Below are 18229 nucleotides of genomic sequence, written 5' to 3'. Positions count from 1 at the left end.
GATAAGAGCATCTAGTTTGTGAGATACACATGTCCTTCCAGTGAAAATGAAACAGCTAGACTAACATGCCTGATGATATCTGCCATTAAATATGTCCATCTAAGTCCCCTTGATTGGATTCTGTACTCTCCAAACAACAGTCTGATTATAATTTGGCTTCCAATGTATATTTTCTAAATTAAAAAAAAGAAAAAAAGGAATGCTCTTTTGAGTACTGGAATGCCACTAGTAAGGTATTTTCTTAAGAATGGAAGCTATCATGATTACATGATATCAAAGGAAAACAATTCCAATCTTTAAGGAATTGCAACATAAAAATACAAACATAGGATTTAATTTTATCCTAAAACTGGTAGTCTACAACATTTAAATCAAAGAAATTGCTTCCTAATAAATAATGAGAAAATGATTGAAGTGTGGTGTTTATAACATGGGGGATTTCTCATTTTTTACATCATTTTCCCTTTCTCCTTTAAAAAAAAAAAGTATCTGTGCTATCTTGGAAGGATCTGTCATTTGGTGATTTATATACTTTTAGAGCTTACCTGGAAAAATGAATTATTTTACCACAGTATTCAGTTTTACCACTGCTGACAGTTGAACAACATTGTTTCAACTAACTGTCAGCAATGAGGAAAATGTTCTGTGCGCTATAAAATTTGGTAGCCACTAGAGCCATATGAAATTATTAAGCATCTGAAATGTGGTTAGTGTGACTGAGGAATGATTTTCAAATTTTATTTAATTTTAATTAATTTCAATTTAAATAGATTACATGTGGCTAGTGCCTAACAGTAGGCCCAGAAGACAGTGTAGGCCTGGAAGAAGCCTCAGACATCATTTACATCAACTCTTTTTTTTTTTTTAGAATTGAGAAAAACAGGCCATAATCCACAACTTACCTCTAGCTACTCATTAAGATAAAATTACACGCTGAAACCCTGCGTGGTCAACTGGTCGACCGTACTGTTCCTGATGCAGAGAATGTCCATGGTTCCCAGCCTCTTACCTGAAAGTAGTTGCAGTGTGCGTAGGAAGAGGCAGTGGGGGTGACACAACTACTGAGCGCGTCCATGTGGGTGGAAGGCGAGCAGCACTGCAGCACAGCTGGAACAAAGCCAAACACAGAAAAGCTATCAACCCACACAAATCTACAGCCTTCAAGGCGCTCCTCTCTTTCAACTTGGGAGCAAAAACTTCCAAAAGTTTTCCTTTGTGGGTGCAATAAAATATATTTAGTCCAATGAGGTGCCATTATTTGTTGAAAACAAACAGTAATAAAGCAATTTTAAAAGTCACTTAAAAGGGTCATTTCTACTTTTACAAATGAATCCTTTAGCACCTAAATATTTTGCTACATTTCTAACCAAACGTTTATTCTTACTGAAAGTAGTAATTTCCTTTTATTGAAAATATCAGAACATACTCAGAATTCTAAAATAATTATTTCAATCATTTTAATAGTAACAAACATTTGGAGGAAGGTGTGTTTTTAAGTATAAAATAAGTATAAAAACTCTCCAAACACTCCTACTGTATATACGATGCATCCAGTGAAATCTATGGAAAAAGAGTGTTTTAATCATTTAGCCAAGTGGTTAGGAATTCAGATCTAGAGGTAGACTGTCTGCCTTTGGAGCCTAGCTATATAAACCTGAGGCTTCCCTGGTGACTCAGTGGTAAAGAACCTGCCTACCAATGCAGGAGATGCAGGTTCAATCCTTGGGTCAAGAAGACACCCTGGAGAAAGAAACGGCAACCCACTCCAGTATTCTTTTGCCTGGGAAATCCCAAGGACAGTGGAGCCTGGTGGGCTACAGCCCATGGGGTTGAAAAAGAGTCAGACACGACTTAGTGACTAAACAACAAGAACATAAGCTGGAGCAAGGTTAATCCCTTTGGGCTTCCATTTCTGTATCCTATTATTAATAGAATAGGGATAATAACAGTATCTACTAAGAACAACACTGGCATACAGTAAGCAATCAAATAGCTACAAATAGCTATGATTTTAGCTAAGGAAATACATTTTCCAAACTTCCTCTTTATAGTTAGGATACCATGAAAAGATTCAATTCTTTGTACTGGTATAGTCATACTTACAGTGAAGTTAAAGTCGCTCAGTCGTGTTCAACTCTCTGTGACCCCATGGAATAGAATTCTCCAGGCCAGAATCCTGGAGTGGGTAGCCATTCCCTTCTCCAGGAGCTCTTCAGGGATCTTCCCAACTCAGGGATCAAACCCAAGTCTCCCACACTCCAGGAGGATTCTTTACTAGCTGAGCCACCAGGGAAGCCCAAGAGTACTGGAGTGGGTAGCATATTCTTTCTCCAGCAGATCTCCCCAATTCAGGACTCAAACTGGGGTCTCCTGCATCGCAGGCAAATTCTTTACTAGCTGAGCTATCAGGGAAGTCCCCATACTTACAGATGCAGCCTTAATAATTGGTTGAGTCTCCTCTTTTCCAGAGAGAGAATCTCCAGAATGAATGAGAATCAGTTATAACATCACACCTTTGGATTAAAGAGAGTATGACACTTACTGAGCACCTAACATATTCCAGGCACAGTCCAAGGTCCTTTACCCGTATTGCCTCATTTAATCCAAACAACTGAATGAGATATTAGCATTACTTTACAAAAATAAGGAAATTAAAGCTCAGAGGTGTTAAAAAATGTGCTGAAAGTTCACAAAGCTGATAGTGACAGAGGCAATCATCAAACTGCAAAGTACATGCTCTTCAATGTATCATATTTCCCTAATCTTTCTTCCAAAACTGTAATACTTTAATTTTACTAGAACTCCACTCGTGGAATATTTTTAAGGTGTCTTTATTAACAGGTGGCAACATTTTTGGTCCACATTTCTCATATTCTGAATACGCTAGTAAAATTACTAATCTCATTCTGTAATCTTTGAAGTACATTAGCCTAACTATTGAAAAAATGCATCAAAATGCTTCCCTTTTTATCCATTACTGACTATGGATTTTTAAAATGTCAGAAGTTCAAAAGGTATAAGAGAAATATTTTATTATATCATGTGCATTTTAAGGCATTAAGTTTTACACATGGAAATAAAAAATTAAAATAATGGAGAGAATTCTAGTTCAAATAAGAATATAAGGGTTGATGTTTTCTGAATTACATAATTTTAACAATTCCAGTGGTTAAAAAAGCTAGATATTACTAGGATGGCCACATAAAATTTAAGCAGCTGTCACTTCCCATATCCTTGGAGATTATTCAAATACACAAAAATTTTTGGATTGGAATTTGGTTTCCCAGAATATTTAAAAGCATAAATACCCTGGGAAATAAGTTAAATCCAAACTAAGGAGGGGTCTGCAGGGTTTGCTGAAACTGAAAAAAACAGATCTTTTTCCAGTTTTAACAGCTAAGGAAAACAGCCCCCTAGTGGCAGAAAGGACTCAGTCAGGGGCTGTAGAGTTTCACCTATCGCCTGTGTGTGTGCTCAGTCATGTCGAACTCTTTGTGAACCCATGGACTTCAGCTCCTCAGGCTCCTCTGCCCATGGAATTTTCCAGGCAAGAATGCCGGAGTGAGTTGCCATTTCCTCCTCCAAGGGATCTTTCACCCATCAGGGCACCATAAAAGTGTTTTGTTACAAATAAGTCAATGAAAGGTATTAGCTTTATTTTTCTGATAGTGCTATAATCAATCTGATGCCACTGTTTACACATTATGAATAGTTATTAAAGTGTACCTTAAAACAAATTTCTTGAAAAAATAAAATAGAATATACAATAAAATATAATATACAAGTGAATATGTTAATATATAGTTGATAGCTGATTTGGTATCTAAGGAAACACCAAAATAGTGACTGTCCTTTCAAGTGTCCAGTTACAAATGGAAAGTAGAAAGGTACCTGCATGAAGAAAGGGAGGTGAATAGGTAATCCAAAAAGACTCCTCAATGGCTATTTACTTACCAGTGCAGTCCTACTTCATACAGTCAACAAAACAGAACAAAGCAAAGTATTAATAAGTTCACTGGATATGAAAATCTAGTTATAAAAATACAACCATGTGCTTCATACATGACCAATTAACCTAGTGTGTATTAGGAAAGCACTGTGAAAGTACTAACACTTATAAAACTGAGTTTATCACTATGAAGACACATTCATCTCCATAAAGATCCTTCAGTATCTTTCTGAAGGCAGTGTTCATTTAAAGCATTGAATCGCACATAGAATAAAAAGCTGGAAATAGTGAACAATTTCTATTTCACATATAAGAGTTGATGACATCTTTTATGGCAAAAATAGATTACTAAAAATTTATCTAAAGGTAAAAATTTTCACATCCACTATAGGTTAGGAAAACAAGTTCATATACTTTATCCAATGTAGGTAGTACAAATTTATAATTAAAATGTTTTGGACTTGAAGCTACTCTGGAATAGTACAGTATCAACAGTGAAGAAATACTCAAAAGGAAAAATATCCTAATAGTAAAGTTAATTTCAACAAAGGTCCGTCTAGTCAAGGCTATGGTTTTTCCAGTGGTCATGTATGGTTGCGAGAGTTGGACTATAAAGAAAGCTGAGCGCCGAAGAATTGATGCTTTTGAACTGTGGTGTTGGAGAAGACTCTTGAGAGTCCCTTGGACTGTAAGGAGATTCAACCATCCATCCCAAAGGAGATCAGTCCTTGGTGTTCATTGTAAGGACTGATGTTGAAGCTGAAACTCCAATACTTTGGCCACCTGATGTGAAGAGCCGACTCACTGGAAAAGACCGTAATGCTGGGAGAGATTGAGGGCAGGAAGAGAAGGAGAAGACAGAGGATGAGATGGCTGGATGGCATCACAGACTCGATGGACATGGGTTTGTGTGGACTTAGGGAGTTAGTGATGGACAGGGAGGCCTGGCATGCTGCGGTTCATGGGGTCGCAAAGAGTCGGACACGACTAAGTGACTGAACTGAACTGAAGTTACTACAGCAAGTAGAACCCCCAACATCTTCTCATCTACAGTGAGGTAAAGAAATGGTATTCGAGTCTATAACCAAAAGAAGTGAAAGCAGAACATATTATTGTAGAACCAAGTTCAGAGCACCAATAGCCAAAAGGTGGAACCAACCCAGTGTCTATCAACAGGTGAGCTGATAAATAAAATGTGGTCCCATACATATGGAAATTTCAGAAAATTATTCAGCATTTAAAGGAAGGAGATTTTGACTCATGCCACAATATCAATGACTCGGAATAAGTTAAAGATGCCAATCACACAAGGACAAATATATGATTGCCCTCATATGAGGTTCCTAGAGTTATCAGATTCTTCCAGACAGAAAGCAGGATGGTAGTCGCCACCAGATGGCGAGAGGGGAATGTGAAGTTAGTGTTTACTAGGTACACAGTTTCAGCTGGGGAAAGACAAAAAAGTTCTGGAAAAGGATGGTGGTGATGCTAGTACAACAATGTGAATGTATTTAATGCCACAGAGCTGTACACTTAAAAATGGCTAAAATGGTCAATCCTATATGTATTTTTACCTCAATGAAAAGAAAATAAAATATAATTGTGCTTTTGCTTAAAAATCCTCCTAGTGTATCTACGCCAAGTCCCTCTCTCCATAAGAACAAAATCAGACCTTTCCAGATAAACTGACAATACAGGCTCCCAGAACATCAGAAAGTTCTTATAACTTCATCTTCTATACTTGTTTATGTACATTATGTAGAATGAAAAGCCTAACGATCAAATCTTTAAAATTTAGTGTACTTCAAAACACTAATAAGCAACCTTCTTTGCCCAAGAGTCAATTCAGAAAATTTTTAAATAATAAAACACATGCACCTTCATGAGAAGGGTATATTCTTACAAATCACTTCAGTCAGCCTTTAAAGTGTTAGTAGCTAGGCTCATTTGAAATACAGTTTTTAAAATATGTTATCCTTTATATGTAAATATAAAGTTTTTAAGTGTTTTAAATTTTGAAGTCTATTCAAATTCTATACATTAATTCATTTAATCCCAGACCCAAACTATTACTGCCACTCTTTGGAAAGGGAAATTGAAGCTGAGTGACATGAAATAATCCACAGAATGTCACAATGTCTATCAGATGACTAACTGCAAAGCTGAGGCTAGAATTACTTCGTTTACTCAATAAATACTTACTGAGAGCCCATTATGGCCAAGCACTACACCAGGTGCAGGGGGATACAGAAATGAATTAGACACAGCTGCAGACTGAACGTCCCACTCTAGCAGCTGGATGGAGTCTGTCTCTCTGCTTGAGCAGAGTGAGTCAATAGCCCAGGGTCAGTGCCCTGCCATCGGTAGGTAGCACAGAAGGGGAGGTCCCCCTGACCAATATCTGTCACCTACCCTATCTGGAAGGAACTAACTCTGGGGAAGAGGTATATCAGCAAAGAGTCTCTCAAAAGAAAAACAAAACAAACAATGTCTTCTCTGTATTACAAGCAGGCAGGCAGCAGCAAGCAGAACCTAATGGCCGAAAGAATGAACTCGAGAGAATTTGCCTAGATTTGTTTCCTAGCCCTGCTTGTGCTGAGCTGTACTTCTGCTTCTAATCCATAAAATGAGGATAATTACATTCCTTATCTTATAAAGCTGTTTTGAGGATTAAATGAATGAATATTTGGAAAGCACTCAGCATAGTACCTGGTCACAGTGACTGCTACACAAATATTTGTTAAATAAAATATGAGATAAAGGGCAGCTACAAATCACCAATCACCGCTTTGAGCTTAAAACTTAACTTGGGAAAAAAGTCAAGGTTAATTTTGAATCAGTTCAGCATCACAACATGAGTCAAAGGAAAACAATTCCTCAATACAGGATTCTATATATAAATACAAATATACTAATATTCTTATGTATGTTCAAATACATACAGAATGGGCAAAACAAAAAGGTCTAAAATAAAGATTTTTTATAAAAAAGGGAAATTAAATTATAGTAGCACCCTGAAAACAGCATTAGAGAAGAAAACTGAATTCAAGATAGGGCAAGACTAAAAAGAGTCCACTAATGCTGGATCTACAACATTTTGTCTTTGAAGAGCAGTAAGAATGGAAAAAATGTAAATGAGCTAGGCAAAGAAAACAGATACTTCAAGAGAGAAAGGGCAAATATAAGAAATAACTCAGGTGAGTCCATTTATGAGTCAGTCTGAGAGCAGTTTTTTAGTCTCAAAGTTTGGCTTTACTAGAGGAATAATTTATGAAATATTACAAAATACACATTTTACTGGTTATACCACTTGAAGACCAGATCCAAGTTTATTCTCAATATAACTAATTTTTAAATGAAGTTCAGTATTTTTTTTTTACTAAAATTTGATCCAAATCTCAAGTTATATAGTTTACTTTGAAAGGACTAAAGTATGACTGTTACTCCAAAATTAGTTACTTTATTAGGATTTGAAGAGCTGGATTGAGAGTGATTATTATCCTGCCTCTGAAAATAGAATTCTACTTAACTTTGGGAAAGTCATTCATAAAGCCCTTCACAAACAGGTATTCACTAAATATTGGTTAAACTGCTCACTACTTTTTGCCTCCACCTAAGATTTGGAGGAATTAAGTATTTGTACAGTTATTTCTTTGGCATTTTCTTTTCCTTCCATAGCAGGTCTTTTGTATTTAACGATAAAACTTTTTATTTCTATAGTATTTCAGAATGTTCAAAGCACTTTTGCCTATAATATATCATAGAACTACTCTATATATTAGAATTCATCATGAAATCATGAGATTTCTTTCTTTTTCTCATAACCTCAGAACCTTCACAGTAATTTTAATCATCCATATCAAAGAAGACAAAACAACAATTCAGATAATGCAAGATTCTATTCCATATGCGCTCTATACTATCAAAACATCAGCAGCACTTGTTCTTTTAATGTGTCCCTTTCCTAGTCCTTATCTTGGACTCTTGGAGGCAATTTTCAATGTAATTATCAAATTAATAAATTTATTTATAAATTTAAATCCAAGCTAACACAAAATATTTTTGAAATGACATAGATCCTAAATTGTAATAATTTAACAAACAGTACTTCTATAATGAATGAATAATATTAATTATTTGTAGTATTTTCTAGTAACATACAACTAGTTCTCATAAAATTTAGAACTAGGAGTTTCTAAGAGGATTGTTTGGAACTTAGAATACATTTTCCCATAGAAACATCATCATACAGGCTAGTCTGGCTCCTAAGCCAGACTATAACCATCCATACCTTAACTGCAGCACTAGTAGTAATATGGAACCTAACTGCCATATCTAATATGTACATAGGAAAATTTCTCCAAAATTCCAAGTTAGAAGGCCAAGCACATTTTTCTGTTGTAGTCCTTCTAAATTTCAACTCCCCAAAAGTTTTTGAGTCTTTAGTAGTGTAGAGGAGGGGCATTTAAGGGAGGTTAGGAAAAGAAAGAGAAACATTCATTGCTAAAAGGATGAGAGACAGGGGTTTTGTCCAGTTGATGGGCTACAGAACGTAAAGCAAGTATAAGAAAGACACAGTCTGTCTCTCTCTTATATTATATACATATATATCCTATGCATTTATGGAATGCAGCCAAATTATAATTTAGATAGAAATGCCTGATTTGTTTATTAAAATATTGATTAAAAATCCCTCAGGAAAGATCTGACACTATTTGTTGCTATACATAAATATATAACATAAAATGTCATCTAGCTTTCAAGATCACCCAGATATTTTTGTTCTTCAAAGAATTAGCTGAAAGTCTGAAAAAAAAAAGAATTAGGCCTCTATTTTTTTATATATAAGCTTAAAAAAAGATTTTTTAATTTCTAATAGGCAAATGATTAGAAGCGCTATATCATCTTACTCCATATAATTTCTTCCCCTTATTCTCCCTCCACCGAAACAGTAGCAGCTCCAAAAATCTAAAAAACTCAATCTAATTGAACCTCTGGTTTTATTATTTTAATATTATTGAACTTAAGAGCTTTGCGAAAATAAAGGAATCCCTTTTACTGTCTGTAAAATTTAGGTGAACACATGAGCCAATAATAAATAAATATGGTTGGATATTACCAGCATTACTATAAATGGAACAGTTTTCAAATTTATAGCTTTTAAAAGACAACCAATCATTTAACCCCCTTATCTAATTTACATGCCTCCCACTTATTTTAGTTTTTGATTTCAGCCTACTTGGGAAAAGTGGTCTAACAAAAAAACCTCTGGAGACTGCCTCCAGCTGTACTTAATTAATATGCCTACACTCTTAATTCAAAGGGCAAAGGACTAGCCCCTTTTTTCTCTTCCTGGTCTTTTCTGAAAACCTTGACCCTTGACTTTTTTCTATTGCCCCATTTCATCACTCTGTGTAAACACTAATGAAAACACATATCACCTCTATGGTGCTTCTGCAAAACAATAAATTTTCTTTAATTAAATGGTAACATTATCATTCTGCAAAAATATATCCCTCCAAAGACATCCCCTAGCCCCAAGAAGCTAAATGGATGGTCACTATCACGTGGATTCCCAATGAGTGGCTTGAGATCTATTAGCAGGTCTTCCATGCCCTCGGCTGAGCTCTAGGTCAGTTGTCATTGTCAGGCTCTTCTCTCAGCTACTCCCAGTTGATTGCTGGCTGCGATTAACCCTGCAGGGACTGCACTGCCAAACCACACCATTACATTTTTATTAAAAGAATATAATTTAGTCTTAAGAGATAGTGAGTAGGCTCTTTTATTAAACTTCATTACTGAGATACTAAGATGACTTCATTATGAGGTAGTCTCACCTATATAACTAAAAAATAAACAATATGTAATACAAGTATTTTTTTCTAAAAGAAAAAAACCCACAAAAAACTACTACACCAAGAACAGAGTTATACCAAGATCTGGTGTACTAAGTCTTACCAGGACATATTTTGAGGATACCAAAGTTTCACTAAAAACATACACTTTCATGCTCCAACAATTTTCACAACCTTTAAGAACACAATAAAATTTCACATATTGCTAAAAAAAATGAGTACTCAGGAGAAATCTGTGACATTTCTTAGGTGCATATTCCTATTTTTGTTTAGGCATACAAAAATGCATTTAAAATAATATAAGTTCTCATTATCAAGTACCTTAAAAGAAACCAATGAACTTGAATTTCTCATACCTGTTGGATAGTAGGCTTGGGAGTACTGTGCTGAGGGTGTGTAGTTACTGTATTTTTGGGAGGAGCTGACCATTGTTTGAGGACCTTGCTGAACGTGTACAGATGTTGCACTGGGCTGCAGGGTATACGTAACCTCAGTTGGAAACCTCTGTAGTACAGGAAATGGAACCCCTTTATCTGAAAAAGTGGGAGACGTTTCCACTTGTCCTGGGTGCATTCCAAGAGAGTTCTGCCATGTTCTAGGAGGGATCGGGGTCCGATCTAAACCTTTCAGAGGAAAAGTACTGTGGTTGTGGGATGAAGTTGATACGTAGGAGTAAGGAGACAAACTATCTCGCCGGAACGACCGGTGAAATTGTCCTACAGCCACTGGTCCTGCATAAAAGAGGAAGAGCACATTTACTAATTTTATATTACACCACCAGACACAGTAAACCAAAAGTCACAAAATATACACTACTCTTCACTTGTGAATATGCTGAGTTCCCAACCATTCTCAACACAACAGAAATTTATTGGTAAAAACAAGCTCAAAATACAGAATACGAAATTACAAATATAATGCTGAAAAAATAATCAAACAAATTTGTTTGGTTGTCGATATTATTGTGATAAGAGACAAAGTGGCCAAATTCTAACATTAAATCAAAAGTTAAATGTTATCTTACCTTTCATCTCAACTGACTGACCCAGATTTTCCCAATCTGTAAATTATCAGTACTTCCTAGAAGTTTTAGAAATTCCATTTGGTCTTTCAAATCATTTAGGAATCTTAATAATAGGTACAAAAATAAGCACTCAACCATATTCATGAAAGATATAAGTATGGAAAAAATAAAAAGTATACCACAAAAAGAAATTTCATGTTCTTTCCTCTCTTTCAATTTTTCTAAAAATTTTAGTAACAATCTTTGCAGAAAAGTCAAGCTTGGAAACTCTTGACTTGATCATTCCTGAATCAAAAATTTTTCACGGTCTCTCTTTCTTCAGAGTATCTCTAGTCCCTTCCTAGATATCAATGGCTCTCAAACATTGATTTACATTTGAACCACCTGGACGGTCTGTTAAAAATCCACATACTCAGGACAAGAGATTCCTATATTTGCTTTTTCTTATCTAGTAAGGTAGAAAGGAATTAATCAGTGGAGATGAGGAAGAGAGAGAAAGAGCAATACTACATATTGAAGAAAAGGAAAATATAAAAGTTGCAAGCTGAACTTATTTTAAAGACTGTGGTTCTTGAAGATAAAGCTAGCCTAATTTATTCCTAGGAAGGATTTTACCTATTAAATTACGCAGTTCACAAAGCCTTTTCAATTTGTTTTTGTTGTATTAAACTATATCTATATAAATAAAATATATATAAAAACTATATCCATAATCTATAAAACAGAGGGAAAGTCTAATTTACGTGCCACTCATCTACTAAAGATGGCACTCACATACCTACTTTTCCAAATATTTAAACATGTTATACATCTTTTGTTCTAGTATTCCTATAATGTTTGATTTCTTCTAAAGAATGAAGCATTAGTAAGTGCTCATAACCACTTCTGTTTTGGCGCTGCCTGATTCAAATTGATTTTGCTCAAATAAACTCTTAAAATTTAAAAAGAATAAAGCATTAATGCCAAAAATAAACAAATATAGGAGTCTGGGGCAGACATGTACACACTGCTATATTTAAAATGGATAACCAACAAGGACCTATCGTGTAGCACAGGGAACACTGCTCAATGTTATGTGGCAGTCTGGATGGGAGGGGAGTTTCAGAGGAGAATGGATATATGCATATGGATGACTGAATCTCTTTGCTGTTCACCTGAAACTTTTGGCTATACTCCAAAATAAAGAAGTTTAAAATAAGAAACAAAAAACAATTCTGGAAATCAAGAGCTAATGGAGAAAAAAATCTTCTCATTCAGAAGATTAAATGTATTTAAACGATACACCTCTTAAAAACTACTTTTCTTTAAAATACGAAATAGTTTTTATGCTGACTAGCAAACACATGTATACACACTTTGAACTACCACTGACAATTCTCTGCTTTCAGATCTAAAGAAATATTTTTTGTTTGTGAGGTCCCAAACTGCCCATCACTTGTTTTTTTTTTTTTTCTTCTTGGATGCTAAAACTTTATATTGCTAGAGTGTGGAATAGCTCACTAACCCTTCTTTACCCTCTTTAAGGTTAAGTTGTTGATGAATTTTCAGACTGTCAATAACAACAGATAATTAAAGAATACTCTACCCTGATTTCTCAAATTATAATTTAGATCTGAATTAAAATATAATTCTACTTCTACTATGATAAATTCTGAGTGAGGCCCAAATATTTAAATATTTTAGATGCTACTAACATAAGGACACAGGACACAAATTAGAAGGACATTTGTTTTTGTTTTTTTTAATTAAGAACTAAAACATGTTCAGCTCTTATTCTTCTGTTAGAGGTTACTTCATAGGGTTCTAGTCTACCAACTTTATAGAACATCACCTACATGTCTTCAGGACATCTAAGATATATATTTGGCAAAGTTTAAATCCAGGATCCTAAAAATGTAAGGTAGGCTGAATTTCTATTGTTCTTTCTACTACATCTGTAAAAGTGAATCTGAGCTAATCAGTCCCCAGGAAAGAACTTGCCTCTTTCCCAAAACTTGGTTCTTGAGAATTAGTTTAGAAAGCTTTAACAAATATTATGAAATAAACTGCCAATAAAAACAAGATAACAGTAGTGGGCAAACAAAAAAAGGAAAAACATGTGGCCCTCACATTTCTTATCAAGTACAGAGGGGTGACAGAGGATAAGATGGTTGGATGGCATCACTGACTCAATGGACATGAGTTTGAGCAAACTCTAGGAGACAATGAAAGACAGGGAAGTCTGGCATGTTGCAGTCCACAGAGTCACAAAGAGTCAGACACGCCTTACTGACTGAACAACATTCTCAGAAGGTGAACAGGACAACTGGCTTAATGGACCTAGGTAAAAGAACCAGGTCCTAACACAAAGGATTCTACTGCAAAAGAGAAGTATTTAAATTAGAAGTTGCAGTAGAACACAGAACACAAAAGGGAAATGAAGAAGGAGCAGTATAGTCAGGCATATAATCAAGGAAAGAATTCAGCAGAATAAAAATTAGTGAGCCAAAAGAGAAGAACCAAGGACTTAGAACATGGAAATAAAGCAAAACAAAGTTGGACCTGTATTCTTAAACTTAGAATTACATTCCACCCAAATCAGTAACACAATTTCCTAGTGAACCAAGTCTATGTTGTGGACAATCCACACCTGACATGTTTTCCATACATATCAACAGGCAGAATGTATGAAATGTATGAAAACTATGATAATGGAGGTATATATGAATTGATGTATTATCTATACAAAAAAAGTATGAATTAAATTTATGTTTTTCAACAAATAATCTTTAAAATGCTGACCAACTGAACTATAAGTGATGGAAATCAGATCCTGCATAGCCCCTGTGCTTCTTCAGCTGAAATGAACTCTATACTTAAACTACAACTGGGTTTAGGATAGGGCAGGGAAAAAAGAAATCAGAGAAGAGAAAAAAGTGAGCAAAAATTGGTCTCCATGTGTGCATGTGTGTTTCTTTCTTTGAAGTAGTGATCCTGTTTTTCCCAAGAACACATTTTCAGTCTTTTCTCCTTATGCCCACCAGATATACAATCTGAAAAAACAAGTATCTAAATGAATGCCAAGATATTGTATCCATTGCCTTTCTCCATTTGATTCCCCACCAAAATCAATGGACATCACATGGAAGTAAGTGGCTTAATATTCCTTTAGAATTCCTTTAGAACATTCCTATGCCACTGCTACTTTTCCAACTAGTTCCTAGAACTCTAACCTAATCCCTTATCTTCTAAACTCCACAGATACACAACCTAATCCCTTACCTTCTAAATTCCAAATGAAGATTGCTCATTCCTAACCCTGGGCTTACATTAAACTGAACACAGTGTTACTTTTATTTGTATATTTAAAAATTTCCCATAACTGAAAAGCCAGACACTTTTATGTTAAATCTTTGTTAACGTGATGAAAATGTCTCTATTACTCTCCTAGTTGAAGGTAAAGAACGAATTTTCATTATTATATCCTGTTGCTTTCTCGGTATGCTGCTGCACATCACCCACTCTTTAAACAAGGAAAGGGAATACTGCCACCCTCAACTTCCTGGAAGAAAGGGGAGGGTATTAGAAATCAAGTTGAAAATAATTTTAAAAGTCAAAGTAATTTTCTATCACAGAGAGTTTTTTAAGTTTGAGTAAACACAGACTTGCATGCAAAGATGGGCATAATAAAGGATAGAAATGGTATAGACCTAACAGAAGATATTAAGAAGAGATGACAAGCATACATAGAAGAACTATACAAAAAAAGATCTTAATGATACAGATAACTATGATGGTGTGATCACTCACCTAGAGCCAGACATCCTGGAGTGCAAAGTCAAGTGGGCCTTAGGAAGCATCACTACAAATAAAGCTAGTGGAGGTGATGGAATTCCAGTTGACCTAGTTCAAATCCTAGAAGATGATGCTGTTAAAGTGCAGCACTCAATATGCCAGCAAATTTGGAAAACTCAGCAGTGGCCACAGGATCAGAAAAGGTGTTTTCATTCCAATCCCAAAGAAAGGCAGTACTAGAGAATGTTTAAACTACCGCACAATTGCATGCATCTCACATGCCAGCAAAGTAATGCTCAAAATTCTCCAAGCCAGGCTTCAACAATACGTGAGCCAAGAACTTCTAGATGTTCAAGCTGGATTTAGAAAAGGCAGAGGAACCAGAGATCAAATTGACAACATCTGCTGGATCATAGAAAAAGCAAGAGAATTCCAGAAAAACATCTACTTCTGCTTCACTGACTATGCTAAAGCCTTTGACTTTGTGGATCACAACAAACTGTGGAAAATTTTTCAAGAGATGGGAATACCATACCACCTGACCTGCCTCCTGAGAAACCTGTATGCAGGTCAAGAAGCAAGAGTTAGAATCGGACATGGAACAACAGACTGGTTCCAAATAGGAAAAGGAGTACGTCAAGGCTGTATATTGTCACCCTGCTTATTTAACTTATATTCAGAGTACATCATGTGAAATGCCGGGCTGCATGAAGCACAAGCTGGAATCAAGATTGCCGGGAGAAATATCAATAACCTCAGATATGCAGATGACACCACCCTTATGGCAGAAAGTGAAGAGGAACTAAAGAGCCTCTTGATGAAGGTGAAAGAAAAGAGTGAAAAAGCTGGCTTAAAACTCAACATTCAGAAAACTAAGATCATGGCATCTGGTCCCATCACTTCCTGGTAAATAGAGAAGGAAACAATGGAAAAAGTGACAGACTTTATTTTTTTGGGCTCCAAAATCCCTGAAGATGGTGACTGCAGCCATGAAATTAAAAGACACTTGCTCCTTGGAAGAAAAGCTATGACCAACCTAGACAGCATATTAAAAAGCAGAGACATTACTTTGCCAACAAAGATCCGTCTAGTCAAAGCTGTCGTTTTTCCAGTTGTTAAGTATGGATGTGCGAGTTGGACCATAAAGAAGGCTGAGTATTGAAGAATTGATGCTTTTGAACTATGGTGTTGGAGAAGACTCTTGAGAGTCCTTTGGACTGCAAGGAGATCAAACCAGTCAATCCTAAAGGAAATCAGTCCTGAATATTCATTGGAAGGACTGTGCTGAAGCTCCAATACTTTGGCCACCTGATGCAAAGAGCTGACTCATTAGAAGATTGATGCTGGGAAAGACTGAAAGCAGGAGAAGAGGATGACAGAGGACAAGATGGTTGGATGGCATCTCTGACTCAATGTGTTTGAGCAAGCTCCGGGAGATGGTGAAGGACAGAGAAAGAAGCCTGGCATGCTGCAGTCCATGGGGTCGCAAAGAGTCGGACACGACTAAGCAACTAAACAACGACAAAATACAGACTTACATATAGAAACTTTTTTCAAAACTGAAAGACTGAAGCCAACAGTGAAAAATTCTAAGGTTGTAAACATGAGCTTTCTAAAATCATTTTTAACTAAAACTGGACAGTTGTAAAAAAAAAAAATTGGTTTTACGTGTGTCTAACCATAACACCTTAAATAAGCATTGGGTCTAATTAGCTACTATGAAAGAACTGTTTAGCCAATTCATTCTACCTATTAGCAATACCTGATAAAAACAGGAAAATATATTATTATATTTTTGCTTTCAAGTTATATAAACAACGCCTACGGTTCTACACATTACCCTGGAACCTACAATATGATCACTGTGAGAACACTTCTTCCAAGATTTCTCAGATGTGTCAATGGGTGGAAGACGGCATGGCTCGTCAAGGACAGACACCCACTCAAGGTACCTTGATCACCGCTTTCCCTGGGCTGGCATAAATGTTCTACGTTCTCTCGGCTGTGACTGTTCCTTCCCACCTTCTCTCGGCTGTGACTGTTCCTTCCCACCTTCTCTCGGCTGTGACTGTTCCTTCCCACCTTGACCTTTGCCATATCCTCACCCTGTATAGGAACTCTGTTCTGCTTCCTATCAGAACGCAGGAGCCAGTTCTGTTTCTTCCAGACCCAGGGCTTCAACAAAGGCCTACTTATTTTTAGGTGTTTGCTGTGAAAAGACCGGGTCTCGAGAAGATACATGGCGATAGAGGTTTGGAGCCCACGAGGGTTCCGGGAAGACTCAAGAAAGCCAGCCTAACGCGGAGGTCCCCGTGACCGCCGGAGGGCACAGAAGGGCCTCAGCGTCCATGGGCCCCGTCCAGGAGAGGTGCTGGCAGGAAGGGGGGCGATGCCGGTACTTCTCGGCAAGCACAACCGACAGCTGCTCCCGAGCGCTTCCCTGACACCGCCAAGGAAATGCCCGCAGGCGTAGCGGCTGCCCCCTCGCTGAGGGCAAAGGAGGAGGGACGGGACTCACCCTGCGGCTCCGGCCGGGGCCCCGAGGGCGGTGGCGGCGGCTCCTGGTGCTGCAGCGGGGAGGTGGAGGCCGAGGCCGAGGCCGAGGTGATGAGGAGCCTCTGGAAGCGGTTGGGTGGGCGGCAGGGCACCTCCAGGCCAGCCGCCAGCTTGGCCTTGTTGGCGCTGGTGAGCCTCTTGAGGTGCACGAGCAGCTGCGGCTGGTCGCGGCGGAAGTGCGGGCTGTGGAAGTGGTGGAGCGGCCCGTCGCCCGCCGGCCCGCCGCCCCCCGGCCCCGGCCCGGGCCCCGCCGCGCCCGGCCCGCCCAGCACCACCTTGCGGAAGCCGTAGAGGTTGAGCTGGCGGATGAAGCTGGTGAAGTTGGTGGTTTTGAAGAGCTCGGGCTCGGCCCCGGCGCCCCCGACGCCGCTGCTGCCCCCGCCGACCCCGCCGCCCCCGCCGCCGCCCCCGGCCCCCGCCCCGGGCGGGCTGAGCAGCTCGGCCTCGAAGAGCGGCTGGTCGATGAGCAGCCCCTCACCGCGGCCGTCCCAGCGGATCGAGCGGTACCGGGGGCTGTTCACCAGCCGCCACAGCTTGGCGGGGAAGTTGTTGGGGTTGATGGGGGTGGAGAGCAGCGCCTCCTCCATCGCCCCGCCCGGGCCCTGGGCCTCGCCCCGCCGAGCCTGGCTCTCCCACCCCGTTCTCGATCTCCCCCCGCCCCCCCGCCGCGGCCTTCGCTCCGCCCTGCCCCCTCCAACCAGCGCCTCGCCGCCGCGGACCCGGGGACCGTTGGCGCACGAGCCCCCGGCGGCGCCCGCCGGCGCAGCCAATGGGGCCTCGAGTTGCCGCCCTGCGGCCGCACGCGGCGCGAGCCGACCCGCCCCTTGCGCCCGGGCCACGTGCACCGCGGAGAAGGCGCGCTAGCTTGGCGGCCTTTTGAGGGAGACTGAGGCGCTGGGGCCCGAGGTCCGCGGGCCGGTGTCGCGTCCTGCAGAGAGATCCGCCTGGGTATCCACGGTGGAATGCGGACACCCGTCTACTTCACCGCGACCGGCGGTGGGGCTTTAGAATTCAGGAAGTGCCAAGTGGGTGATAACAAAACCAGCCATTCTCAAGAACAAATCCTATGCT

General features: G+C 38.8%; 1 protein-coding gene across 2 annotated transcripts in view; it reads right to left on the bottom strand.

Moving 5' to 3' along the window:
• Positions 1 to 17865, bottom strand: part of HSF5 (heat shock transcription factor 5) — a 50902-nt gene extending 33037 nt beyond the window's left edge. Inside the window, exons 1-3 of one of the 2 annotated variants that reach the window (XM_081585215.1) lie at positions 17385 to 17865; positions 10161 to 10535; positions 1010 to 1107 (exon numbers count right to left, since the gene is read on the bottom strand). In XM_081585215.1, the coding sequence (XP_081441341.1) occupies positions 1010 to 1107; positions 10161 to 10535; positions 17385 to 17745 (834 nt within the window). In that variant the 5' untranslated portion in view covers positions 17746 to 17865. Of the gene's footprint in view, positions 1 to 1009; positions 1108 to 10160; positions 10536 to 17120 lie in introns of both variants that reach the window. The other variant, XM_081585214.1, reaches the window with a different exon arrangement.
• Positions 17866 to 18229: the final 364 nt, after the last annotated feature.

The sequence above is a fragment of the Giraffa tippelskirchi genome, chromosome 3 (genome assembly GCF_054371585.1).
Source record: "Giraffa tippelskirchi isolate mGirTip1 chromosome 3, T2T-mGirTip1v1.2.pri, whole genome shotgun sequence".
Lineage (NCBI taxonomy): Eukaryota > Metazoa > Chordata > Mammalia > Artiodactyla > Giraffidae > Giraffa > Giraffa tippelskirchi.
This window is presented reverse-complemented; position numbering and strand designations above follow the sequence as displayed.